Source organism: Eriocheir sinensis, unplaced genomic scaffold (assembly GCF_024679095.1).
Source record: "Eriocheir sinensis breed Jianghai 21 unplaced genomic scaffold, ASM2467909v1 Scaffold513, whole genome shotgun sequence".
Classification (NCBI taxonomy): domain Eukaryota; kingdom Metazoa; phylum Arthropoda; class Malacostraca; order Decapoda; family Varunidae; genus Eriocheir; species Eriocheir sinensis.
In genome coordinates, this window is record NW_026111847.1 from 85,001 (window position 1) to 111,767 (window position 26,767).

Here is a 26,767-nt window from a genome sequence, read left to right on the forward strand (position 1 = left end):
TTTTGTCATTATTTTATTTTTCATTACCTGGTATATTTTTCAACTATCTTATTTGTTATCATCAGATTTTTTTGTCATCTGTTTTGCTTTGCTTTTTGTTATTGAGGAGATTTGTTATCCATCTAATTTGTCACGTATCTTATTTATACTTTGTTTACTTTTTGTCATCTTCTTAGTCAGGCATGTCTATAGTGTCTTTTCCTGGTATTATTTTGTCATCGATTTTGGGGGGGTCTCAGATTTCTTCATTTTTTTTATCCTTTCACCTCTTCCTTGCTTTATCTTTCCCTTCCTGCTGCCTTGTACTTCCATATTTATTTAAGTTTTCTCGTCTTTCCGTTATCCATTCACTTCTTCCTCGGTGTCTTTTTTCTTGCTAACTTCTACTTCCTTATTTTTTTCTCATATGTCTTCTTTGTGATATATATTCTCCTCCTTTTTTGCTTATATCTCTTCCTGCAATATTGTCCTTCCGTGGCCTTTACTTGTCTTCCTATATAATCCTCTTGTCCCATACGTTTAAACCTTCCACGTTAGTCCAGCTGGTCCGTCCCCTCTTCTGATCTGCGCCATTGGTACCAGAAGGGAACTGCCGGGGGTTCTGTTAGGGGTGAGAAGGATATGGTTATTGTATTTTCTTGTGATGCCGTAGCGGTTTAGTGTTCGATAGGAAAAGAGGACAGGGTGTGGATGGTCAGTTTTTGCATTCGGTGGTTCTGTTGAGGGTAAAAATTATATGGTTACTCCTTTGTGCGTGTGATGATGTACGTGTTTAGTGTCGGGAAAGAGGGGGTCGATGTGCAGGAGGGTAAAAAATATATGGCTACTCCCTCGTGCGTGTGATGATATACGTGTTTAGTGACAGGAAAGAAAGGGTCGATGTGCAGGGACAGAGTTTGCGTAGGAAAGGTTGTGGTGTGCATGTTTTAAGTTCCTGTATCTCCCTCTCTGCCTGTCAAGTATAGGTTCTACGCTCCGTCTCTGTCAAGATTATGGTCTGTCAAGTTTGCTTCTGTTAAGTTTAGGTTATGTCTTCACGTTCTGTCAAGTTTACATGCTCTGCCTCCTCTCTGTCAAGTCTGCTTTCTAAGTTTGTGTTTCTCTCTTCCTCTGTGCTGATTGCGACTCCAGTTTCGCATCTGGAAGAGAGGAATGGTAAGGGATCAGTGTTTAAAGCTATGGAGCGTTATACAATTCTTCTCCCAGAGCTAGTACCTCGCCTTCTATTCATTTTATGTTTGTTTATATGCTTAATATTTCATAGGAGAATAATTCCTCTTCTTATTCATGTTCCGATGTTTAGTTTTTCCTAGGAAATAATAATTGATGAGCGGAATTAATGTGTATGCGTAAGGTATTCGACTCGTTTCGCGTAAGCAAGTCGTATAATGATTGAAAAAACACGAATCTACAGTTTTCGTATCATTACCATAAACAATTACAAAAAAATAACGCTTGCGTACGCCATTATAAAAACTAGAACTGCCGATCGTTTTCCGGAACTCCCTCTGACCCCTCGCGCGTTTAATGCCATAAGCATTAAAACAAGCATGCATCGTTAGGCCAAGTTCCCCAGTGAGCCGGCTAACGCGCGCGACACCTGGTGGCCGCGTCTCGCTCACTCACGTTGACAGCGGAGCATGTGGAGCCAACAGCCGCGCCGCCACCCTCCAGCAGGCAGAGGCGGGGGACGCAGGCAGGCAGGGAGGAAGGAAGGGAGGAAGGCAAGCAAAAGGGGATCACAGTGGAGTAGGAAAAGAAGGGAGGGATTTTAGTATGCAGACAGAGGGAGAAAGGCAAACAAGGATGGAGGAAAAGGAATCGCAGTGGAAGAATGGGAGAGGAAAGAAGGAGTGAAGAAAGAAAGGGAAGAAAGAAGATATAGGTATGAAGGAAGATTTGATAGGTAGGAAAGGAAGAAGGGAAGAAGGGAGAAGGAGAGGAAGGAAGAGAAGCAAGAAGGAAGGACGAAAGGAACAAGGAACAGCAACAACGAAGAAAAGAACAAAGGTAGGAAGTAGAGAGAGAGAGAGAGAGAGAGAGAGAGAGAGAGAGAGAGAGAGACCTGTGTGTGTGTTTAACCTTACTAGAGAGAGAAATTAACCGAACTGCCTACCGTTTAGTTAAGACAAGAGAGAGAGAGAGAGAGAGAGAGAGAATCGCCCTGGCAACAGCAAGTGAGAGAACTGACTGACTCTGGATTAACTTGGTCGTCTGTCTTGAGAGAGAGAGAGAGAGAGAGAGAGAGAGAGAGAGAGAGAGAGAGAGAGAGAGAGAGAGAGAGAGAGAGAAAGGGGGGCCGTTAGGGTTCTATCTTACCTGCCAGCTATTCTCATTTGCTCTCTCTCTCTCACACACACCTGTCTTTTTTATTTCCTTTTATTTATTTTTCCTCCTCATTACCATTTTTTTTCCTTTCTTCCTCAAACTCAGTCACTTCTTCCTTTTTTCTACTTCTTTTCTTTCCCTCTTCCTTCTTTTATGCTTTTCCTGTTTTCCAATTTCCCTTCTATATTGTTTATCCACTTTTTCCTCCATCCTTATTTCTCTCTCCCTTTCATCTCCCATTTCCTCCACCTATTCAGTCTCCTCTTACTATTCTCTCCTTCTCCGTTTTTCCTCTTTCTCCTCTCTATTATTCTCTTTCATATATGTTTTCTTTGGTATAGTTTCCTCACCCTATTTCTCTTTCCAGCCTTATTTTCCCTTCTTATCTCCTTCCCTTTCCTTTCTTCTACCCATCCAGCCTCTCCTTACTCATTTCCTCTTTTCTTCTCAATTATCTTTCCTTTCATTCTTCCCATTCATTTAGGTTTTGTATTTTTCTCCCTCATTTCCTCCATCCTTCTCTCTCCCCTTCATTTACCTACCTATTCGTCAATTCTTCCTAGCCTCTTCTTTCTTTTCTTCTCTCCTTTCTTCTTTCCCGTTCTTCCATTTTCTTTCTTTTTTGTATTGTTTCCTCCCCCTTTTCTTCCCGCAGTCCTTCTCTCTCCCCTTCATCTTTTCGTCAACTCTTTCGATCCTCTTTCTCTCCTTCTCTCCTCTCTTCCTCCCCGCTCATTCATTTTCTTTTTTGTATTGTTTCTCCACCCTTTTCTCCCTCCATCCGTCTCTCTTCTCTACCTTCATCTCCTTTCCCTCTTTCCCCCCAACCAACAAGAGAGTCCTTCCGTCCCTCTCCTCTTCTACGAGACACCTGTTCCCTCTTCCCCTCCCTCCCTCCCTCCCTCTCTTCTTTAAGCTGTCGACCTGTCCACCTACACCAGCGTCTTCTAAATAGTATCTTCATTCCCACCACACGCACTCCCTAGCGTTCATAAGGTCTTGACAACAGTGTGATTGATTATGGGACATGAGTAAATCTGAATTATCAGTGTTAGCTCCGTAGACTTAGGAAAGGTGGGAGATAGGAAGGGACACGATGGGAAGACTGAAGAAGAAAACAAGAAAGGAAGGAAGTAAGGAGAGAGAAAACTAAGAAAACAGGAAGGCAGAGAGATATAAATAGATAGATGGAGAGAGAGAGAGAGAGAGAGAGAGAGAGAGAGAGAGAGAGAGAGAGAGAGAGAGAGAGAGAGAGAGAAAAGAGGGAAAGGAGGTGAGAAGAGACCGACGAAAACGGAGAGACAGAAAGAAAACGGGGCAGAAAGAATGTCAGAGAGAGAGAGAGAGAGAGAGAGAGAGAGAGAGAGAGAGAGAGAGAGAGAGTTTTATTCCGTCCGCCTGTCTGTCAGCGGGCGTGATCAATTTCATGGTGGGCGGCGCGCGTCGGCCACACACACACACACACACTCACGCTCTCTCGTTTGTTTGTGTCTTCATCGCTGTGACGAATTTGTTGGCCTTCGTCACCCTTTAGCGAGTTGATTCACTTGTGCAACCACGCGCTTCGGTTCCGTGTGTGTTGCGTTTATTCTGAGCCTTTGTGAGTTTGTGTTATTCGTTAAGGGTTTTGTTCGAGATACTGAAACGTTAATTTGTTTTCATGTATACGGTATTTCAAAGCCTTTACTACTACTACTACTACTACTGCTACTACTGCTACTACTACCACTACTACTACTACTACCACTACTACTAATACTAATACAACTACTACTGATACTACTACTACTACTACTACTATTACTACTACTGCTACTACTACTACTACTACTACTACTACTACTACAACCACCACCACCATCACCACCACCACTGCCACCATCACCACCACCACTACCACCATTAAGCCTGCACCAGTATTATAATTAAACGTTTTCCAGCCGCCTCCTGTGTGCCTCCAAGCTGCGGGCCGCCTTGGCTGCCGCTGACACATATGTTTATTGTTGACTATGTGTGAAGGGGGATGGGAGGGGTTGTGAGAGGTGATGAGGGGAGGAATGGGAGGGAGAGGGGGGAAGAGGTTTTGTAGGGGGAGGAGGTCTGTGTGTGTGTGTGTGTGTGTGTGTGTGTTAAAGAGATCATATTGGACTGAACAGTAAAGGGAGAGATTTTCAGCTTTTTCTAATAATAGTAATAATAATAATAATAATAATAATAATAATAATAATAATAATAATAATAATTGTCTGTTTTACTCTTTTATCTCTTCTCATTTTTTCTCTTATTCCCTTCTCTTCCGTCCTCCCTTCTCTTCCTCAGTGCCGGATTTGAACGATAATATTGCTAAATGTCATTGCGTATTGTTTCGCTTCATTTTTTTTTTTTTGTTAATGTATCCCCTCGTTAGTTGGATTCGTTAGCAAAGTGAAATATAAAAATAATCACAAGGTCGTCTCGTTTAAGTGTAATTGCCAGTGTAGAAATATATGTTTTGATTTCGTTATGCTTCGCTATTTTGTTGTTCTTTTTGGGTGTATGTATCACTTCCGTATTATTTCGATATGTCAGCACACGCAAAAAAAATATGAAGCGTTATTATGCAAACGTTCGTTATTCCAATATTAATGACGTGAAAGTGAGACTAATGTTTTTTTGTGTTTTTGTTTTTTTTGTTTTTCTCCACCATTCCTCGGCCTAGTAGAGTGAATGATCCCGTTGTTTTCTCACTGGTGCTTTGACACGAAAAACGGAACCAGGTGCTCCCTATTAATTAATATCGTGCAAAGATTTCCTTTCCTATGCTTCACTTCAAAGATTTCATGGATGTTTTCTTTTGTCAGCCTCCTGTTTTGTTTTCTCATTTAAGCTTACATATAAAAATAAAGGTGCTATCAATTCATTAGAGCTGTGCAAATATTTCATTTCCTTTGCTTCACTTCAAAGATGTCATGGATGGGTTTTTTTTTTGTCAGCCTTGTGGAAAAAAATAATCCTGTTTTATTTTCTCATTTTAGCTTACATATAAAAAACAAAAACAAAGCCAGATGCTATCACTTCATTAGTGTTGTGCAAAGATTTCATTTCATGCATTTCATTTCAAAGATTTTAAAACCCTTTTTTTTTTTTTTAATCACTTATTATTCGAATCCAACACCGTGTAATTAAAAGTGCGTGCGAGTGTCACTGTTACAAAGAGTCATCACTTTTACATCCTAACACAAGGACAACATCGTCTCCTTGAGGCGTGCCAGGGACAGTGCAATAACAGACGTGTGCAGGTGACAAGCCACTCACACATGTGCTCACGTTATCTCACCTCACCTCACCTGTGGCTGGCTAGGGCAAGGGAGGGACGGGTCATGTCAGGCTGGTTACTTTGCTTACGCCATGTAGTCTGAAACGGTTTCAAAGTCGATGCTTATGAGGAAGAGTTAAGGATGTATCTTATTGGTTAGGTAAGTGTTGAAAGAGTGACTGATTTTCTCTCCCTCAAACCATCTATATATCTATCTATTTATCTATTTATCTATCTAGTTTAGGATTTGTCTTATTGGTTTCCTAAATGTTGGAAAAGTAAATGATTCCCTTACTTTCACACATTCCCTATCTGTCACTATCTATCTATCTATCTATTGTCATAATTATGAGGTAGGTTACTTTTTTCCACGGCATGCAGTCAAGAAAGGTATTATAGTGGATGCGTATAAGGAAAAGTTTGGGGGTTATCTTATTGGGTTTGTATTAATTTAAAAGATTGACTGATTTTCTCGCTCTCTCACAGTAACTCCATATCTATCTCTTTCAGACACACACACACACACACACGTCCCCGACACTCAACAGACGCGCACACACATATATATACACAATACACACACACTTTTCACCCCCCCTTAACAGACATACACACACACATATATACACACAATACTCACGCACCTCGAGTCGCGTTGTCCAGAAACTCGGTGATGAAGGCGTTGCGTTTTATGATCTTCAGCCACCTCCTGACGTTCCTCTTCCTCTTCCCGAGCGGCGTCTGGTTGAGCTTGCACAGGTCGTACTGGCACGACTCTGCGTTGGGGGAAAGGAAAGGAGGACAGAGGTAATGGCCGTGTTGGGTGCAGAAGTAGTAGTGACTATTGCAAGGTGATATTCAAGGCCCAAATTATCAAGTAGTTTGGCTCCTCATTACGCCTGTTTGAAAAAGCTCTCGTAAAGGTTCTTAGCATTTTCATGGGTCGGGGGAAAGGGAAGGAGGACAGAGGTTGTGGTTGTTGTGGTTGCCGAAGTAGTAGTGACTATTGCAAGGTGATATTCATGGCCCAAATTATCAAGTAGTTTGGCTCCTCATTACGCCTGTTTGAATAAGCTCTCGTAAAGGTTCTTAGCATTTTCATGGGTCGGGGGAAAGGGAAGGAGGACAGAGGTTCTGGTTGTTGTGGTTGCCGAAGTAGTAGTGACTATTGCAAGGTGATATTCAAGGCCCAAATTATCAAGTAGTTTGGTTCCTCATTACGCCTGTTTGAAAAAGCTCTCGTAAAGGTTCTTAGCATTTTCATGGGTCGGGGGAAAGGGAAGGAGGACAGAGGTTATGGTTGTGCTGAGTGCAGAAGTAGTAGTGACTATTGCAAGGTGATATTCAAGGCCCAAATTATCAAGTAGTTTGGTTCCTCATCACGCCTGTTTGAAAAAGCTCTCGTAAAGGTTCTTAGCATATTCATGGGTCGGGGGAAAGGGAAGGAAGACGGAGGTTGTAGTTGTGGTGGTTGCAGAAATAGTAGTGATAGTATTATTGCTAGATGATATTCAAGGCCCAAATTATCATGCGTTTTGGCTCCTCAATACGCCTGTTTGGAAAAGCTCTCGTAAAGGTTCTTAGCATTTCCATGTCGTCGAGGGAAAGGGGAAGAGGACAGAGGTAATGGTCGTGGGGGTTTCAGAAGTAATAGTTATAGTATTGCTAGATTATGTTTTTTGGTTTCTCATTTCGCCTGTTTGGAAAAGCTCTCGTAAAAGTTCTTAGCATTTTCATTGGTGGTTATCAAGACACTCAGGTAGCTATACAAGGATGCTACACCATGAGTGAGAGAAAAAACATGAAAAACCCACTGATCTTACGTGTGGCTTTAGAAATGGTCGTAATGTGAGCCGGAAGAGTTTAAGATAATGGGTCCAGGAAAACAAGAACAATAGAGGCGAGTAACATTGAAAAATATCATAGAAAGAAAAAAAACAGGACTATAAAGTGAGTTGCCCTGCTCACGCCTGGCGACACTCACGGTTGAGGTAGGCGTATCCTCGTGTGTGCTTCTCACAGGGCTCCACGAAGTCGTCCAGCGGGTCCTTGCACGCGGCACTCTGGACACACACACACACAGACACAGAGACACACACGGGTCAGGGGGACTGGTAGTGACGCATGATGATTATAGCACCAAGAAAATGATTGAAGAAATGGATATCACGAAGAATGAAGGAAAGATTAAGGTTTAGAGAAAAAAACATAAGAAAAGAGACGAAGGCAAGAGAAAACAAAGGGGAGATGAAGAAGAAAAAATGACGAAAAATAAAAAGCTAAAGAAGTGAAAGTATCATTAGAAAAACCCGAGAGCAAAACAGGTAAAGAAAAAAATGACAAAGAAGAGATAGAGAAGTAAAGATAAGATAATAATAATAATAATAATAATAATAATAATAATAATAATAATAATAATAATAATAATAATAAAAATGTTAATACTCACATTGTTTAGGTCTTGATCGGTGGTGATGCATTTTTCCTTGGTGCTGTTGTTAGCCTGGAGAGGGAGAGGTGTCAGTAATCGGTTTTCTTTTTCTTTTTCTTTTCATTCATGCAGCATGTAAATAAATAAACTTTCAATGATGTGAATAGCGTTACTTAATAATACTTTACCCAACGTTCATAGTGTGGTTTTTGATGATGATGATGAGGAGGAGGAGGAGAAGGAGGAAGAGGAGGAAACAGAATATGAACAAGAACAAAAACATGAACTAAGAAACAAGAATAATAAGAAAAGGAAGAACAAGAACGAGAACGAGAAGAAGAAAACGAGAGGGAGGAGGAAAAATAGCAAGAAAAAAACAAGAACAAACAGAACAGGAGTAATATAAAGAGGAAGAAGAACAAAAAGAAGAAGTTTAAAGAAGAGCAGAAAGACTTATGGAACGAGAAAAAGCGATAAAGAGAAAAACAAGAGAACAGATAACAGATGAATTTAACGGAGACAGAGTAAAAGAATAAGGAAAAGGCGACAGAGGAGAAAGTAGAATGGCAAGACACGTGTTGAAGAGTGGATGGGGAGGTGATGGAAGACTTTTGGTAGAAGAATTTGCGAAAAGAAATAGAGAGAGAGTGTGGAGTTGGAGACCATTGAGAAGATTAGGAGGACGAAAGAAAGAAGAGAATAAAGGACGAAGATAGAACTAGAAGAACAGAATAAGGAATAGGATGAAGAATGAAGATCAGATGAAGAAGTAGAGATCATAAGAAGAAGGCGGCAGATTAAGAAGAAAAAGAAAAAGAAGAAGAGGAATGAATCGATGGAAGAACTAGTCATCGGAAAAGACCAAAACAAGAGGCGGATGAAGATGAAGCAAAAGATATCCCGAATAATAAAGAGGAGACGAAGTGAAGAAAATAATTATCCTTCCTTCCCTCACCAGCCAGAGAAACGGATGCATTGTCGTGTTGGTGACGTTCACTCTACTGAGCGTGACGGTTTTGTTCTTTGTCGTGTTCGTGAAGTTGTTGAAGCGGCCACACAGCCCGTCCACGCCACCCCCAGACGACGACCTCCGCACCCACACGTCCAGCCGATGGGGGCACTGCATCACCTACACGAACGCCACGACGAGGACACAATGGGAATTAAAGTAACATTCATTTTAAGTGACTTTTTTTAGAGACGAAAATAACGAGAGGCAAAAAAGGATGAAAATGAAGGTTGGCAAAAGGAGAAAAAAGAAACTGTGACAAAAGAGAAGGAAGGTACGAAGGAGACGATTGACAGAAGAGAAGGAAGATACGAATATAATGATAGGCAAAGGAAAATGAAGGAGCCGAAGATGAAGATAGGCAAGAGAGGAAAATGACTGCAGCAGAGACGTCGAAGGGCAAGAAGGTGTGACTGAAAATTCGAATCAAACCGAGGGCAAGAGAACACACACACACACACACACACACACACACACACACACACACACACACACACACACACACACGGGGACGTAATCGAAGGAGGAGAGGACGGGGAGTACGAAGGACTTAACATTCGTAATAACCTTTCGGATGAAAAATGCTCCGAGAAAAATATATTCAAATGAGGGTGGTTTTTTTTTTTTTTTTTTTGAAAGATTTATAGATCAAACTTCGAGCTGCATTAGGAACTGATGGAAAAGAATTCCTATTTAAGCAACAGTACATGGACGGAGAGTTCATTATTAAGGACGAGCTCGCACGGAAACACGAAGTACGCCCTAGACCTAAGATACCTTCTGTTACTAAAAAAAATTAAATTACAATATATAAAAATAAAATAAAAATAAAAACTGAAGACAGAAATCATGGACTCCGCCCGAGGCCCAAGATGCTGCTACTAGAAAAAAAATCAAAAGGAAAATGTAAAAAAAAAAAAAAAAGATAAAACACAGGAATCATGATCTTCGTCAGAGAACTAAAATGGTTTCACTAGAGAATTAAAGAAAAATATAAAGAAAATTAAAAAGATAAAACACAGGAATCATAAACTCCACCTGAAAACCAAGACATTGTAGCTAAAAAAAAAAACGGAAAAACATTAAGAAGAGTAAAACAATGAAGCACAGAAATCATGAACTCCGTCTGAGACCCAAGATGCTCTTACTTGATAATATGAGGGAAAACACAAAGAAAAGTAAATAGACATATATCTTGTGTGACCTCTCCAAAAAAAACAGCAATTGGTAACACCCACAAAATATCATGAACTCGGTCAAATTAGCAAGATTACATCACTAACAATAATTACATGAAGGAAAATAGAAAAAAAGATTGTGCACATGTAAAAAGAAAGCTTGTATGACCTCTGCTCCAGAAAAAAAACAGCAGTTGGTGACACACACAAAATACTATCAAATTCGATCGAAGAAGCAAGATTACACCACAAACAATAAAGAGATAAAAGAAAACAGAAAAATAGAAAGAAAATGTAAAAAGAAAGCCTATATGACCTCCCCTTCTCACACATCACAGAGGCAGGAAAAAAACATAGAGAAAACACCCGTTGATTCTGAAGCCCTAACAAGAGAACAGCATTTTCTGAGGCGTCTCAATCGCTCACCACGAAGCCTGACCAGCCGCCGATGATGATAACACACTCGTCCAGCCTCACGGCCAGCAGAGGATGGTTGCCGTGAGAGGTGGTGATGCCCTTGAAGTCGTGGGTGTCGGGGATCATCACGAGCTCCCCGTTGACCGTGATCTGCGAGGATGCTTGAGTTAGGGGTGAAAGGCGACAGAAAATGGGTTCGTGTAAGGAAGAGAAAGTGGGAATGATGGGGGTTACAGGTGGGGTCTTGAGAAGGGTGGGAGAGAGAGAGAGAGAGAGAGAGAGAGAGAGAGAGAGAGAGAGAGAGAGAGAGAGAGTAATACGTCTATACTAGCAGCATCCACAATCCTAACTCAGAATTGAATCACTACCACTACCACCACCGCCGCCGCCACAACCACCACTACTGCTACTTCTACTACTACTACTTCTGTAACTACCACCCACTTACCACTCCACTAACCACACTATTACTAACATTCCTAAGACACCCACTACCTCCACTAACCACCACCACCACCACCACCATCATCACCTCAACGTCTTCACCAGCGAACATCTCCACAACGCTGTTCGGACTTTCTCTAAACGTCGCGGTGTCGATACAGGAAGGTAAGCCGCCGCCCTTCTTGAAGCACTTCTTGAAGGAGGCGTAGACGGCGGTGTAGGGGTTGTAGGAGTTGTCGGTCTGCGCCAGGGAGTAGTTGCATCGCCCGTGCCAGTCTCTGTGTGTCCCGTTGAAGGTCGTGAAGTGGGGGTCGTCGTATACCCAGCAGTGACCGCCTGTAGGGAAGGTTTAAAACAAGGGATGGCAGGTTAAGCTGGAATGTTGAGGTTTCTGGGTTGAGACGGAATTGTTGCATGCCCGAAGGTATGTATAGGTAGAAGATAGAGCTTGTACGGGAGGTTTAAAAAAGGGATGTCGGGTTATGCTCGGATTCTCGAGGTTTCGCAGAGTTGTTTTACAGTATAGGAAGTAGCTCAGTAGCAATGACAAAAGCAAAAAACAAAAATCCTGCTCAGAGCTGCTCCTGTAAAAGAGAAAAGAAAGACAGGCCAAAAAGATTTGGAAGGGGTGGCGTCTCGATACTCTCCTCTTATTAGAGTTCACGACGGAATGCTTAAATACATGGACGAAATTTCTGATTATTTGTTTTATTTTTATTAGTGAGGAATGAAACGTCTTGTGGAACTGAATGGTTGAAGTGCTGGTTTTGATCCATCTTTCGGCACGACACAGAGGGTTTGTGAATCTGTAACAACTAATAACGTGGAGTCAAAAGCAAGAAATAACAAACGAATGTAGAAAAGTTATGTACGGAAATTTCTAGTGACTAAAGTTAGGCTCTCTACACCGTAAATGTGAGAAATAAATAAATAAATAAAACGAAATGTACAACGGCCGCGAAAAAAAATAGTTGTAACGATAAAAATAGAAAAAATAAAGAAAGTATCAGGCAACGAAAAAAATGGTCAACCGATGGATAAATTTTGTAAGAGTGGGAAACCCAAGAGTGACAGGGAAAAAAGGCGGAGAAAGAACCTGAAAACATATTGCGAGAGAAAGAGTGAAGGAAAAACAGGCAGAACGGGTTTGAAAAAAGTGGGAGAGAATAGAAAGAAAAAAAAGAAATGGTGCAAAAAACAGACGAACATGGAACACTCCTCTCTCTCTCTCTCTCTCTCTCTCTCTCTCTCTCTCTCTCTCTCTCTCTCTCTCTCTCTCTCTCTCTCTCTCTCTCTCTCTCTCTCTCTCTCTCTCTCTCTCTCTCTCTCTCTCTCTCTCTCTCTCTCTCTCTCTCTCTCAAAAAAAGGACAGTATATACAACTTTTTTCTTTTGCATGTTATTCTTTCCTTTACTTCCTTTAACTATCATTACGTAGCATTCAAATTAATCAAGACTAGAAGATGTTTAAAGAGCTCAAGAGGTCATTTCAGGTGCTCCATATCTATTACCAACCCTGCAAATCCCTCTCTTTTTGTATAATGTATAATCTGTTCCTAAGTTTCCAAGCATCATTACTTTAGACTATGTAATTGAAGAACATAGGCGAGCACTCACATTCCCATTACGTCAAAAGTGTCTTGTAGCGCCAACTCTCCAAACTCTCAACTGTCTATTTCCTTGTACTTTCCTTTTGTGTCCTTTTATTTGCTATTTTTTTTTATTTTCCTGTTGTTATTATTATTTTTATGTCCAGTTCCTCTCATTAATTAAAACTTGTAACTGAAGACCCAAATACTTAAGAGGACTTCTCGTGCATTGGGTCAAAATTGGCTTGATTCACCTACCTGGTAACCTTCTTACCTGTATTTTTTTTTTTAGCTTTGTTCCTCTCTCCTTAAGACTTCATTAGTACTTTGGACCCACTGACTTCGAGGGCTTTTTCGTTCATGGGGTCAAAAGTGGCTTGATTTTTACCTACTTGACAACCTTTTATCTTCCTCTCTGATTAACACTTCTACCTTGCATTTGTTTACCCTTATTACTCAGTGTTCTATCATTAAGACTTGTTACTTGAGATCCATTTCCATGAGAGAACTTCCACGGGCATTAGCTGACTTGGTTTACTTACCTTCCAACCTTCGTACCTTCTTTTTAGCATCGTTCCTCTCCATTAAGACTTGCTGTTCTAGACCCATGATTTAAGAGGACTTACACGTGGGGTCGATGGTGCCTTCGAAGTCCCAGTGGCCATTGTGACACACCATCCTAACGCAGAAGTTGGTGAGGATGTGCCCGTGATCATACATCTCTTTGCCCAAGACACAGCCTGAGGGAGGGAAGGGGGAGATGAGGAGCTTGTGGAACTGTTTATCGAGGTGATGCTGCAAGGGAGAGTAGTAAAGGTAACGTTAGGGGCATATGATATAGTTGTGCGTGGTCTCAGTAGTTATTTCCGTCTGTTTGTCTCTTGAGTGGAAGTAGAAATCAGAGAAAAGGGGTGAAGGGAATGGATTGAAAGGTGAATGAAGGATGATCTTAGTACTTAGCATAAGGGAAAGAAAGGACGAAAGGATACGTGGCATATGGTGAAGAGGAAACATAAGGGAAAAAAATAAATATGTGTTGAGGAGAAAGCTTAGGAGACTAGAAATGACAGAGAAAAGAAAGGAAAAACTAACTATGAGGTACAGTAAGGGAAAAAAAGAGTAAGACTAAAAAACATTTGAAGAAGAGTTGAAAATTTGAAAGAAAAGTTAAAACATAAAACATTGAGACGAAGTGGATGAAAGGGGAGGTATAGGAAACTTGAGACTAGATAAAAGAAAGATAATGTAAGCAAGGGAGATGAGAAGTAGGTGAAGGAGGGGGAACAGAAAGGAATGTTGAAAAGGAAAGTAAACACAAGCTGAAGCAACGGAATTAAACGTGGCAGGGGGGAGACGGAGGAAAAGGGAACAGAGAACGGAAGGGAGGCATGAAAGGAAGGGACGAGGGGAAGCTAATTAAAAGTACCGACTGTCCAGATGCTTAAGACGACGGAAGGGGAAGAGGGGAAGGGACGGCTTGAGACTAAGACGTAAGGGAAGGCGAGAACGAGGTGAGTGGAAGGCGAGAAAGGCTTGAGGAGGGAAGGGACGCAGGCAAGGATTGAGGACCAGAAAGATGGTTTAGGAAAGGATGACATGTGGTTGATTGAAGGACGAGAAAGGGAAGGGAACATTGAAGAACCTGGCTAATGAAGAACAGAATAAAAGTTAAAAATACGAGTAGAAGAAAAGTTATTAAATTGTATAAATGGGCGAAGGGGAAGAATATAAAACCGAAGAATATATTAAGAAAGGGAAGACTTACATTGATGAGAAAAGGGAAAAAACAGAAGAGGAGAAAGAAAAAGAAAGAGAAAAAGAGAAGATAAAGAAAAATTAGAACAGGAGGAGAAAAGGAGAAATAAAAAGATTGAAAAAGAGGAGGAGGAAGAAAAAGAAAAACAAAAGGAGTAGGAGATAGAGAAAAAGAGACGGAAAAAGAGAAGAAGAAAGAAAAAAAAGAGGAGGAGGAGAAGGAGAAAGTGAATGAAAGATAAAGGAAAGAGGAGAAAGAAAAAGAATAAGAGGAAGAGGAGGAGGAGGAGGAGGAGGAGGAGGAATCATAAGTCAAAAATTCTAATGCTAACACTTGCATAAGAAAGTAAATGTAGAAAGCCTTGTGTGAACAGCGAATACAGAAACTATTATTGCATTCTTATATCGCTGTTACTACTATTACTACTACTACTGCTACTACTACTACTACTACCACCACACTCACACTTGCTATAATCGTCATGGAAGGTTCGCCAAGGGGACCAGGTGGTATTGTTCCCCTCATGGTCGTTGTGGTCGTCCATGGTGCAGGGGTCGACGTCAGGGTGATAGCTCGGTCCCTCTAACACCATAGTATTCTTGACGATCTCCCCGTTGCAGCACACCAGCCTCATGCAACCCTCCGGCAGCCCCAGCGCTGTCTCCCCGTGTTGCAACCTTGTGTTTCCGAACCAGCAGGAGGCGTTGGTGGTTGGGTCAGGCGTTTGGTTGTTGCTGTAAGGCCCTTCTGTGGCTGTGCCGAAGTTGGTGTTGTCCTGGTTGTCAGTTTGCCGGGTGACTGTTGGATTTTGGTTGAGGGGTCCGTTTGTGGTGCTGGTGCTGTCTTGGTTGCTGGATTGTACGGTAGCTGGAGGGTTTTGGTTGAAGGGCCTTTCTGTGGTGGTGCTGGTATGGTTGCCTGTGTCCTGGTGGCTGGTTTCACTGAATTGGTTATCTGTGGTTTTGCCTGTTGAGTGGGTTGAATAGGGGAAGGCGCTTTAAATATAGTGAAGGAAATGTTGCCTCTGCTTCTGGTGTTGTGTTTGGACGAATGGAAAAAGTACGGTTGAAGAGTCTCGTTATATTTGTTGTTTTTCATAGATCTGTAGCGACGAGAATGATTGTTAGAAAGGGAGATTGGTTTTCGTTTGTGTTGTTCCTTTCTATGAGTCGGGGAAGGGATGGTGTCTTTAAAACGTGAGGGATAAAGTCTTTTAAACCGTATTCCGTGCCTGTTCTCTTTGCCTCATTGATGGTTAAGGCATGGAGAATATTATAGCTTCTTTTGCTTTTCCTTTGTCCTGAGGTATCCGTTTGTTTTCATCTATATTATTTCCTTAACTCTTCAACAATCTGTATTCTGATGCTAAAGTTTTCCTCGTGTGTGTTGCTAAAATCTTCCTTACTTGTGTTTCTTGAGTATGATCGTTGCTCTGAGCTCAAATTAGAAAAGTTATGCCTGAGTGTTTTTTCTGGGTGTTACTTTGCTCCTCCTCCTCCTGTGTTGCAGAAATATACTTGTCTGTTGCTCAGAGTGTTTTACATGTTTCCCCGTAGAGTTATGAAAGTGCCGAATATGTAGTGTTGCAGTGTTCCTCGTGTGCTGTGTGTTGCTTGAGTTTGTGTGACTGAAGTGGTATGGGTGTTACGACCATTTCTTTCTCTTGGGTGTTGGTGAAGGGTTCCTCCGTGGGTTGTGTTGCTGAAATGCTTTCCTCAGTTGCTTGTGACCTCCGTTAAACAAGCTCTGAGGGAAACTTTGGCGGTGAGGGAAGTATTACTGTTTTAATTACTGTGCTCGTATGTTCACCATAGTACTTTTTTTCCTCGGTTCAAGATGTGAGGTCAACTTCGCTGGCAAGAATAAGTACTACGGTGTTGATTGGGCTTGTGTTTCCTTTCGTTGGCTTACTGGTGGTATGGTGTGGCTTGTGGGTGTTGTATTGGTGGCGATGAAAAGTGAAATGTCCTCGAAAATTTGTGTTGAGTGGCTGTGGGGTTGTTAAGGGCATTGCAAGTGTCTCTTAGGACTTAGATCACCAACACAAATAATAATAATAAGAAGAAGAAGAGCAAGAAGAAGAAGACGAAGAGGAGGAAGAAGAAGAACAAGAACAAGAAGAACAGGGCGAAAAAGGAGAGGAAGTCTTAAGAAAAAGATGGAGGTAAAGAAGACGTAGAAGGACAATAACGACAATTAGTAGAAGAGAAAGAAGAAAAAGAAAAACGAAGAAGAGTAACAAAAGTTTAAAACCTCGACTTCTTTTTGATATCATAAAATTAAGTGGCTTCCCTCCCTCTTTAATAATACTAAAAACAATAACAACAATAACAATAATAGTAATAACAACAACAGTACTTACCCGTGACCTCCTGACCGCTGACCCCCGACGAGACAAGCAATCCGAGAGCCACGAAGGACAGTCTTAACACGCTGGCCGGGGTCATCATGGCTGGGGAAGGGCGATGAAGGTTGAGACAAATATGTTGAGGGTGAATAAGAGAAAATAGGTGCAGGAGTAAATAGCTGTAGCAGTAAATATATGAATAAACAGGAGCAAGAGTGAATATGATGAGTAAATAGGAGTGGGAGTGAATAGGAGTCGGAGTAAATAGGAGCGGGAGAAAACAGCTGTAGGAGTTTATACATAAGAACAGGAGCAGGAGTGAATATGATGAGTTAATATGAGTAGGAGTAAAGAGGTGCAGAATTAAATAAGAGAAAAGAAAGTAGGAACAAAAAAGAGTAAATAAGGATAAATGTGTCAGGAGTAAAATAATAAAAGCCATGAATAAATTAATTGAGAGATGCAGATAAAAATGTATGCGATGTTGATAAGAGATGTAATTAAAAAAAGATGTAGATAAGGACGTAGATAATGTAGATAACAGGATACAGATAACGATACGAAAATAAAGATGTAGATGGAAATTGAGATAAAGATTTAAAGATGTTGATAAATATATAGACGATAAAATGCAAATAAAAATGTAGTTAAAAATAAAAATGATGATGAATATAACTAAACAAAGAGACGCAGAAAATTAAAGGGAGAAGCTTAAGTCGATGAACCTTTGCCCTTTACAGTTCCCTTTATGATTCTCTTTTTAACTTACCGAGGATGGGAAAGGTTAATAAAATAAGATATATTCATTTTGGTATTGACGAATGGAAGAGAAAAAATGAGTGAATATTAATTATCTCAAAAATCCTCAAAATTATAGAGTTTCGCGGGTTAATCACAGACAGAAAGTATCCATATCACTGCATATATGTGTGTGTGTGTGTATGTGTGTGTGTGTGTGTGTGTGTGTGTGTGTGTGTGTGTGTGTGTGAAAGAGAGAGAGAGAGAGAGAGAGAGAGAGAGAGAGAGAGAGAGAGAGAGAGAGAGACCGTGTGTGTGTGTGTGTGTGTGTGTGTGTGTGTGTGTGTGTGTGTGTGTGTGTGTGTGTGTGTGCTGGGGGTGCGAGTTAACTTGAAAAAAAAAGCGAAAATGTGATGTCGAGAAAAATCTTTCGTACCTGAGGTGGAGAAATGAATGAGGTCCCGGAGGTGCCTGCATTTATATATATACCTCCTCCTCTTCCTCCTCCTCCTCCTCCTCCTCCTCCTCCTCCTCCGTCACTCGTCTAAGATATATGAATTTCTCGAGGTATTTTTGAGGTCACTATTTTGGTCAACGTTTTCCATTACCACTCTTAAGTCGGTATTCCCAGACACTTCCCTCCCCTCTCATCAACTATTTCTAAAGGCCAGAAAAGAGTCCAGTCGGGTTGTAGTGAGTGTTATTTTTAGGCTCACGGTACAGAAGAAGGGTCAGACTACCACCAGGGTCAGAAAACTATTACTGAGAATGATCAAAAGAGTCCAGTCGGGTTCTAGTGAGTGTTATTTTTAGGCTCACGGTACAGAAGAAGGGTCAGACTACCACCAGGGTCAGAAAACTATTACTGAGAATGATCAAAAGAGTCCAGTCTGGTTCTAGTGAGTGTTATTTTTAGGTTCACGGTACAGAAGAAGGGTCAGACTACCACCAGGGTCAGAAAACTATTACTGAGAATGATCAAAAGAGTCCAGTCTGGTTCTAGTGAGTGTTATTTTTAGGTTCACGGTACAGAAGAAGGTCAGACTACCACCAGGGTCAGAAAACTATTACTGAGAATGATCAAAAGAGTCCAGTCTGGTTCTAGTGAGTGTTATTTTTAGGTTCACGGTACAGAAGAAGGGTCAGACTACCACCAGGGTCAGAAAACTATTACTGAGAATGATCAAAAGAGTCCAGTCTGGTTCTAGTGAGTGTTATTTTTAGGTTCACGGTACAGAAGAAGGGTCAGACCACCACCAGGGTCAGAAAACTATTACTGACTATGATCAAAACTCCTACGAAAGCCTTGTCAAATGTGTGTGCTTGGGAGCCGAATTGTTTTAAGATTATGGCCCCACTTAGTCCCATACACTCTCGTCTCTGCTGTTGTTGCTTGTCGTCTGTGCAGCTTTGGCAAATTATCTTACTCATACCACTGCATTTTCTTAGTGTCTGACCGATAACTGTAGCAAAAAAGACAAACTCACATCAATAGATAACAGTTTTACCGCTAACTTTAATTTTCTATCGTAATTTGTGTAGGTACGAAAGTTTAAGGCTTCGAAATTATAAATACAATGTGGTGAATACGATAATCTGTCAACGCTGCGTATGTGGAAATAGTAGTTTTTAAGTTGGTGTTTTCCTTTATATGGAGATTAACACGAAGGGAAGTATAAGCCACAGAGATTCTTCCGTTTCTTCTTTATTGACAACTCTTCCCAAAGTCGCTATATCTCTTACCAACACTAACACCCGTAACTGACCTCTCTTCTGACCTCTCGTTCTTTATTCTCTTTAGCCAGAGCAGCGACTAGAAGGCTTTTATTTTGTTGCTGTTTTTGTTTTGTGCCCTTGAGCTGCCTCCCTTGCCGTAAAAAAAGAGCGCTGTTTTAGATATATGTATTCCAACAGGGGTTTTAGAATACAGGTCCATATCCTTAAACATCTCGGGGCCTTCACACTCACACTTGTTAGGGATCTCGTAGAGGCTGTGTTAGTATGCCCATGGGTAGCTTTATGAGCCTAGTGATAGTTAGACAAGCGTTCTGCACCATGAATGTGAAAAGGATTATAGAAAGTATCTGCATGTGGCCTGTATTCTGAGACGCGTTCGGCTTTCACATTCATTATTTCCAGAGACCAAAAAGGAGATTAATCGGATTCTCATGGGTTGTTGTTTTTATATATTCATCGTGCAAAACATTGTCCAACTCTCTCTCTCTCTCTCTCTCTCTCTCTCTCTCTCTCTCTCTCTCTCTCTCTCTCTCTCTCTCTCTCTCTCTCTCTCTCTCTCTCTCTCTCCTTAACCCTTCCCATATATCACATCTGGTTGTCACAATATTTCAAGTCTTTTTTCCGAAGCCTTGAAACACTAATGGATGCTCTCACATTTTTTACTCCTCATTAGCGTGAAAGGTGTGCGGCGCAAGTATATTTAGCATGGAAAGGTGTGCATTAGGTGGTGAGGTATTGAGGGCTTGGAGTTGACATGCAGCAGCTTAGCGTCGTCAGCATAATGTGCCAGAGGAGGCGAATGACGTTGCGGAGACGAGTTGATTTCATGTTTGTTTGTTTTCTTTTTTCTTTTTTTTTTTTGTGTGTGTGTGTTTGAAGTAGTTGGAATGTTGCCTGTTTGTTTTCTTCTTTGTAAGGGCGTTGTGTCTGTCCTTTATTATTGTTTGAAGGCAAGGATGTCTGGCAGTGCTGCGTCATGTTCTGTTGCCGTGTGCGTGGTGGGAAGGAGTGTGTGTGTGCGGGGTGGGGGAGGGGGGGGTTCTGTGTGTGTGCGTGTGTGTGTGTGTGTGTGTGTGTTTGTTTGCCCATCTGTCTCTCTGCCTTGTGTAACTAGCAAAATATAATAAGGAAAAGAATAGTATGCATTAAAAAAAAGATACATTTTATTTATGTATCATTTTTACATACATAAATATATTAACTTCTATCCACGGAAGACAAACATCGAAACAAAACACTTGAATTTATCATTACACACTTTTTTTTATATATAACAACAGTAGAAACAGTAGTAGTAAAGTAGAAGTCGTCGTAGCAGTAGCAGTAGTAAGTAACAGTAGTATCACATTTGTCTAATATAATACTTGGGCAAATTTAAGGCAGTGACAAACCCTCTTATAGGAAAGTAGAAGGACGCCAAATGTATGTGGAATGTGGATATAAAGAACGATATGTGTAGTAGTAGTAGTAGTAGTAGTAGTAGTAGTGAGTGCAAGATGGCGCCACTATAAACACTCGCCTGCGCCAGAACGGGCTGGGCCAACCATCAAGCCCCACCGGGAAGAAGCCTTGGGCCAACCATCAGGCCCCACCGGGAAGAAGCCTACCGGCGCAATAGGCCGCGACGTAAAAAAAAAAAAAAAAAAAAAAAAAAAAAGTAGTAGTAGTAGTAGTAGTAGTATAGGTAAAAAATAAATAACAAGCTTAAATTACCCTATCACATGTCTTTATTAAACTTAGGCAACGTTATTTAAGTCTTCATACTATCGAAAAATAAGGGCACAAGTTTAAGAGTAAGAAATGAGTGTGACGAGAATGATATATTTTGATCATGCGTTCAGAGGATGAGATGGAACGTGATAAGAGTGAGAGGGAGAAAAAAAAGGTTGGAAGCACTTCGTTTGTGCAAAGGTTTAACATTGCATTGTACGTGACATGAGATTTAGTTAATATGTTTGATATTTTTTTGTGAGATGAGTATTTATAAGGCATACCTATTTATTTTTGTTGTATGATGTTGTAAGTGACATGAGTAAGGAAAGGAAGTTATAGGTTTAGCATATAGGTTTAATATTGTACGTTAGTGTACATAAGATGAGTATATAAAAAGACGTATCGAATTTCTTGAGTCATATTGAATAGGTTTTTTTCTTTTCTTTTTTTTTCTTTTTTTTCATGTCCAAGTGTTAATGATTACCAGAGATGTTGGGATGTTTTCGCAAGCATTTTCTTTTCCTTTGACATTTTCTCTTGGCGTTGAAGAAACTAATGTCCGTGGAAAGAAATATCGAGACGTAGTTTGAACCATATTTAAAAGTCATTATGTTTTTTTTTTCGAGTGTGTATCATTACAGGACAGCCGTTTTGCGTTTTTCTTTCCAGCTTATGTTTGTTTCGTTCCCCCGTCTCTTCTGATGTAAAATGAAAAAAGGGCGTCATAAATCTTTAACAGGCTTATGGTTCATTTTTTCTATTACATTAATTATCACTGGTCAACAACAAATTTATCGTTTAAGTTTTTTTAGCTGATATAGGACAATTTTGACGTGCTGAATCCAAAAATCACATTGGTTTTGCTCAATCAGGTCAACTTTTTTATATCTATCGCCACATGATGTTCTTTTATTTTTTTTACACGTACGGGCATTTTCTATTTTTATGAGGCAAACTTCTTTCTTATTTCTTTGAATAAAAGAGTTCTGAAGAGTTTACATGCGCCAATTTTTTACTAACTGGTATTTTTTTATATTTTATTGGGACAACAGTCCGGGTTCACCAAGTACCCGAGCTTTCTGTGCATGTGGAATAGCAGCGACAAAGCTCAGCATTACACGAAGAAGGACTGGCCTGTTCGGGAGGAATTGGCGCCTTGCAGAGCAAGGAACGCCGTAAACAATCCTCTGGTGGACAGAGACAGGATGCTCTTCCCACCGCTGCACATCAAGTTTGGCTTGATCAAACAGTTTACCAAAGCTCTGGGCAAGGATGGCGGCTGCTTTACGTACTTGTGCCACTCTTTTCCAGGATTGACCATGGAGAAGTTGAAAGCTGGCATCTTTGACGGCCCTCAACTCCGTCAGCTCATCAGAGATCCAAAGTTTGAAAACTCAATGAACGAAGTGGAACTGGAAGCGTGGAATGCTTTCGTTCTTGTCGTGAAGAACTTTATTGTCAACAAGAAGGCCAGGAACTACGCAGAACTTGTCAGCAATATGCTAACTGCTTTCAGAAACCTCGGATGCAACATGAGCATCAAAATGCATTACTTATTCTCGCATATGGATCGGTTTCCTGAGAATCTGGGATCAATGAGCGACGAGCATGGGGAGAGAGTCCATCAGGACGTGAGGTATATGGAGACCAGGTATCAGGGACGCTGGGATGCAGTCATGATGGATGATTACAGCTGGACTCTGAAGAGAGACATCCCTACCGCTGAGCATTCTAGGAGTTCGAAGAAACGGAAGTTCACGCCCTGAATTTTGAAAAATGATGACCTACTATCCAATTTACATGAACTTACCTTTATCAATGTCTACTATTCAATGTACACTTATCAACTTTTGTAACATTTAATTAATGAATTGTCTTAGAAAACGATTTTTTTTATCTTAAAACCCTATTTCGGATGAGAAATATAAACAAAAATCAACCGAAAATGTCACAAAAATGTAATCTAGTTATAAGGTTGGATTTTCTAAAAATAGATTTAGCACAAATACCTGGCCTGATCGAGAGAAACGGATGTCATTTTCGGATTCAGCGGTGCAAATTGTTCCTAAATCAGTTGAAAAAAATTAGACAACTTACAATTTTTTTTTTGTAACCCAATGTTATATTTGCGTCCATGAAGGAAGAGATCCTTTACGGGGATGTTTGGAATGTTACTTTTCTTTGTGTGTTGAGAAGGAGCGAGGAGGAGGAGGAGGAGGAGGAGGAGGAGGGGAAATGAAAGGTTGTGGAGCATAATATTTATTTTTCATCCCTCCGCAAACTCTCTCTCTCTCTCTCTCCACTCACACTACCATAATCTCTTTTTAAAACTATTTCACTTTATTTCTCTTTGATTTGTCTTTCTTGTAATATATTGCACTTTAAGAATAACTCACTTTTCCATACCGTCTATTATTACACCGTATTGCACTTCGTTATAATAAATTGCTTTATGTTGCATTGCATTTATTTATTCATTATTGCACTGGAAATCACTATGTGTTCTATCTCATCGTGCATCGTTCAGCACATATCATACTGAATTGCACCATATATTGCATTCGGTAAAAGGCGCTGCACTGATTTCCTTCATTCATCAAAGGCCTCGTCATAGAAGCACATCAATACCTGCATAGCACAGAGGTCACGTTGCACAGCGAGGACCTACACACAAACTTTGGCAGTACTCAAGTGTTTCGTCCCAGCTCAAGAACCACAGACTCGCATCACTTAACACTACGGACAGAATACCGAGAATGCTCTAAATTAATGTACCCGTAAGACTCGAGAATCTGGAACTGTGTGTGTGAAGGTTTCTATTTGACGTGTTTCTCAATGTCTTGTGGTCTGTGCGGGAGGTGTTGAAGACTTAATCCCAAAACAATGTGTGCAGAGCCTTTGCTGGCAGGTCAGAAGTTAGATTATACCACACTGCTGAAGAACTTGCTAATTAGTCTTCTTTTCGATGGTCGAGGTTTCAGAAGGCATCGGCAAAGGCAACAATGGTGAGTGTACAGCCTTTTTCCAGTGGCAGGACCTCGCATGACCTAGTAACACGCAATGGTAGTCAGAGGTTTGAAGATTATACTGGCACTAGTGATGGTCTCCTTGAGGATTGGTCGTCTTCCTTTCGATAGTGCAAGGCTTAGAAGACTTAACCATAATCAGTGTGTATATAGTTCCGTCATACAGTGCTTCGGGTGATTTTGGGCGACTCAGTTACACGGCGGTGGCTGAGTGGCTAGCGTGCTGGGTTCACTTTCACCACTCCATGGACAACGTCGGTTCGAATCCCCACGCTACCACCTGGGATTTTTCAGTCATCGCCGAGTGGCCTAAAACTACCCACATGCTGTCCAGAAGACCACCCATCAACCCGGACTCTAGAAGAAACCGTCCAGTGAATCAAGAATGAGTGCCGGGGGGTAGCATGAGCCAAGCATTATTGGGGCCACTATAAAAATTACCTGCGCCATGACGGGCTTGGGCTGATCATCTGGCCCCTGAAGAAAGCCTACCGGCGCTATAGGCGGGGATGTAAAAAGAAAAAAATGTTATACCAAACTGGTGAAGGCCTAGCTGGTTAGTCTTCTCGTTGATGGTGGCAGAGTTAAGAAGATTTAGCCAAAAACAAAGTGTATAGAGCCTCCTTACAATGCTCTGGGGGACATTGGGCGACTCGGTTACATGCGAGGGAATCAAAGTTTAGAAGATCACACTGCACTGGTCGGGGTCGCCTTTTCGTTGATGGGAATCTTGACATTCTCGATCTCCTCTCGCATGGCCGGAAGATATTCGACGGTGGACCTGCGGGTGGAGGGGAAAGAGGTTGAGTTAAGGGCGTGTTAATGCATGTTCAGTCTTTGCATTTCTTTAGGCATCTCCCTCCCCTTTGTGTGGCTTTTTCGTGTGACTTTGTGTCATTCTTTCGTCTCTGTTCTACGTTTTATCTTTCTTTTGACTTTGTACTATTCATATTTTCTTTATCTCTATCTATCTATATCTTTTTTCCCTTAGGCTCTATACTGTTCTTTTTTTTACCCATATCTCTATCTATATTTCTCTCTCCTACTCTTATTCACTTATCTTTCCTTGGCATTCTTCTGCATTACAGCTTTTGTGTTTACCTCCTCTTATCCCTTTTATTCTGCATATTCTCCTCCATCTTCTACTTCATCTTTCATCAAAGCCCCGATCCATCCTACCTTTCTTCCCTTCCTTTCTATGCTTCCTCATCGCTACCGTTTATACTTTCCAGTCTCCTCCCCAGTCAATAACTCAGCATTTCCCTCTACACGTCCCTCTCTATCTCTTTCCTTCTTTCTATCCCTTCCTTCCTCTCATATATACTTCCCAACCTCCCCCGTCAGCTTCATCATTCATTCATCTCGGCTTGATCGCTTCTACCATTCATTCTAGCTCTTCCTCTTTCCTCTCTCCTACGTCTTGAACCGCATCCTCTCTCACTGCACGGCCCTAAAAGCCTCACCTCCTGCGCCAAGGGTTGTAGCAGTAGCCTTGGCCCCTGAAGAAGGTCTCGCCGTCGTGTAGGGTGTCGGGCAGGTCCTGGTCGAGCGTCTCCGGCAACAGAATGCTCACGAGACCTCCGGCGATGGACACGATGCCGATAATGATGAAGGGCACGGCAAACCCAACCTTGGACTGGCGGGGAAATGAAGGAAAATAACGCGTGAGGATGTTTGAAGTTTTGGAGAAGTATCAATGGTGTAAAAAGGGTACTATAAGTGTTTGTAAAGAGACAACTATGTGTGAAAGGAGTTGTTTAGAGCAGTGTATGGATAATGATGGTGAGGAAAAGGAGTTAATGATAAGAAAACGGAGGTAGAGCCGCTTAGGAAGATGATGGTGTGAATAGGAGTTGTTTAGAGATTAAATGGTAAGAAAAATAGTGATGAGAAAAAGGAAGGAGACATGTTTATAAAGGCGATAAAATGAAGGGTTGTGCAAAGAATGACGGTGAGAAAGAGAAGTTAGGCTGCGTTTACACCAAGCGAGTCGCGTCGAGTCGCGTTGCGTCGCGTCATGACGATTCGTGACGCATCATGAATCGCCACCCCAGTTTTAACACTGATTTGTATGGGTTTTTTAAAGAAACCGTTTACATCGGATGCGTCGCGTCGCGTCGCGTCGCGTCGAGTCACATATAGGGCTGGACCTACTTTTGACGTCAGTCACAGCGAGTCTGCCGTGGTGCGTTCAAGCATGCTGATGGAACTCCTAATCAACTTAGCTCAAGAGCCCCCTGCTATATATGATTTCAGTGACCCTAACCACCGGGATCGTGATGTCTTCGCTTCTTTATGGAAAGAAGTTTTCAGTTTTACGTATCATCCTGAAGCATGCACACCATTCACTCAACCATTCATACATATGTACATACAATGCACACAGTGTTAAGATTGGGGCCTATCACAAAGCTATGTCAGTAGGACAAGGGACAAGGGGGAGTGGATATATTCATATACTTAATATGAATATTTTTAATATTTGTAAATAACAATGTTCACCATTCATATAGCATCCGTTACGTTCAATCATACTCAAGCATACGCCAAGAAATTATACCCGTCACCAGAAACATGAAGTAAATCATAACTCGCTAATCCCTTCTGGGAGGAAAGCGGCTCACCCAGACACACGAACATCAACTTAAGTATGATAGAAAAAAAATAAAAGAAGAAAACAACATTAAGAAAATAACTAAAAAGAAAAAGAAAAAGATTTGAAAAACGCCAATAGAAAAGAAAAGAAAAAGAGTAAAAGAC

The 26,767-nt window shown here is 41.2% G+C and overlaps 1 protein-coding gene and 1 pseudogene across 4 annotated transcripts in view; both read right to left on the bottom strand.

Moving 5' to 3' along the window:
- LOC126992888 (mucin-2-like) overlaps positions 1-16,898 on the bottom strand; it is a 17,003-nt gene extending 105 nt beyond the window's left edge. The window contains exons 1-11 of one of the 4 annotated variants that reach the window (XM_050851717.1): positions 16,809-16,898; positions 14,912-15,412; positions 13,317-13,430; positions 11,191-11,438; positions 10,668-10,808; positions 9,010-9,183; positions 8,073-8,126; positions 7,608-7,686; positions 6,268-6,399; positions 5,655-5,722; positions 1-601 (exon numbers count right to left, since the gene is read on the bottom strand). The exon at positions 1-601 is cut by the window's left edge and continues 105 nt beyond it. In XM_050851717.1, the coding sequence (XP_050707674.1) occupies positions 5,709-5,722; positions 6,268-6,399; positions 7,608-7,686; positions 8,073-8,126; positions 9,010-9,183; positions 10,668-10,808; positions 11,191-11,438; positions 13,317-13,430; positions 14,912-15,412; positions 16,809-16,896 (1,545 nt within the window). In that variant the 5' untranslated portion in view covers positions 16,897-16,898 and the 3' untranslated portion in view covers positions 1-601; positions 5,655-5,708. Of the gene's footprint in view, positions 602-5,644; positions 5,723-6,267; positions 6,400-7,607; positions 7,687-8,072; positions 8,127-9,009; positions 9,184-10,667; positions 10,809-11,190; positions 11,439-13,316; positions 13,431-14,911; positions 15,413-16,808 lie in introns of all 4 variants that reach the window. The other 3 variants (XM_050851720.1, XM_050851718.1, XM_050851716.1) reach the window with 3 other exon arrangements.
- A 6,383-nt stretch (positions 16,899-23,281) lies between these two features.
- The window catches only part of LOC126992889 (organic cation transporter protein-like), a 29,061-nt pseudogene continuing 25,575 nt past the window's right edge, over positions 23,282-26,767 (bottom strand).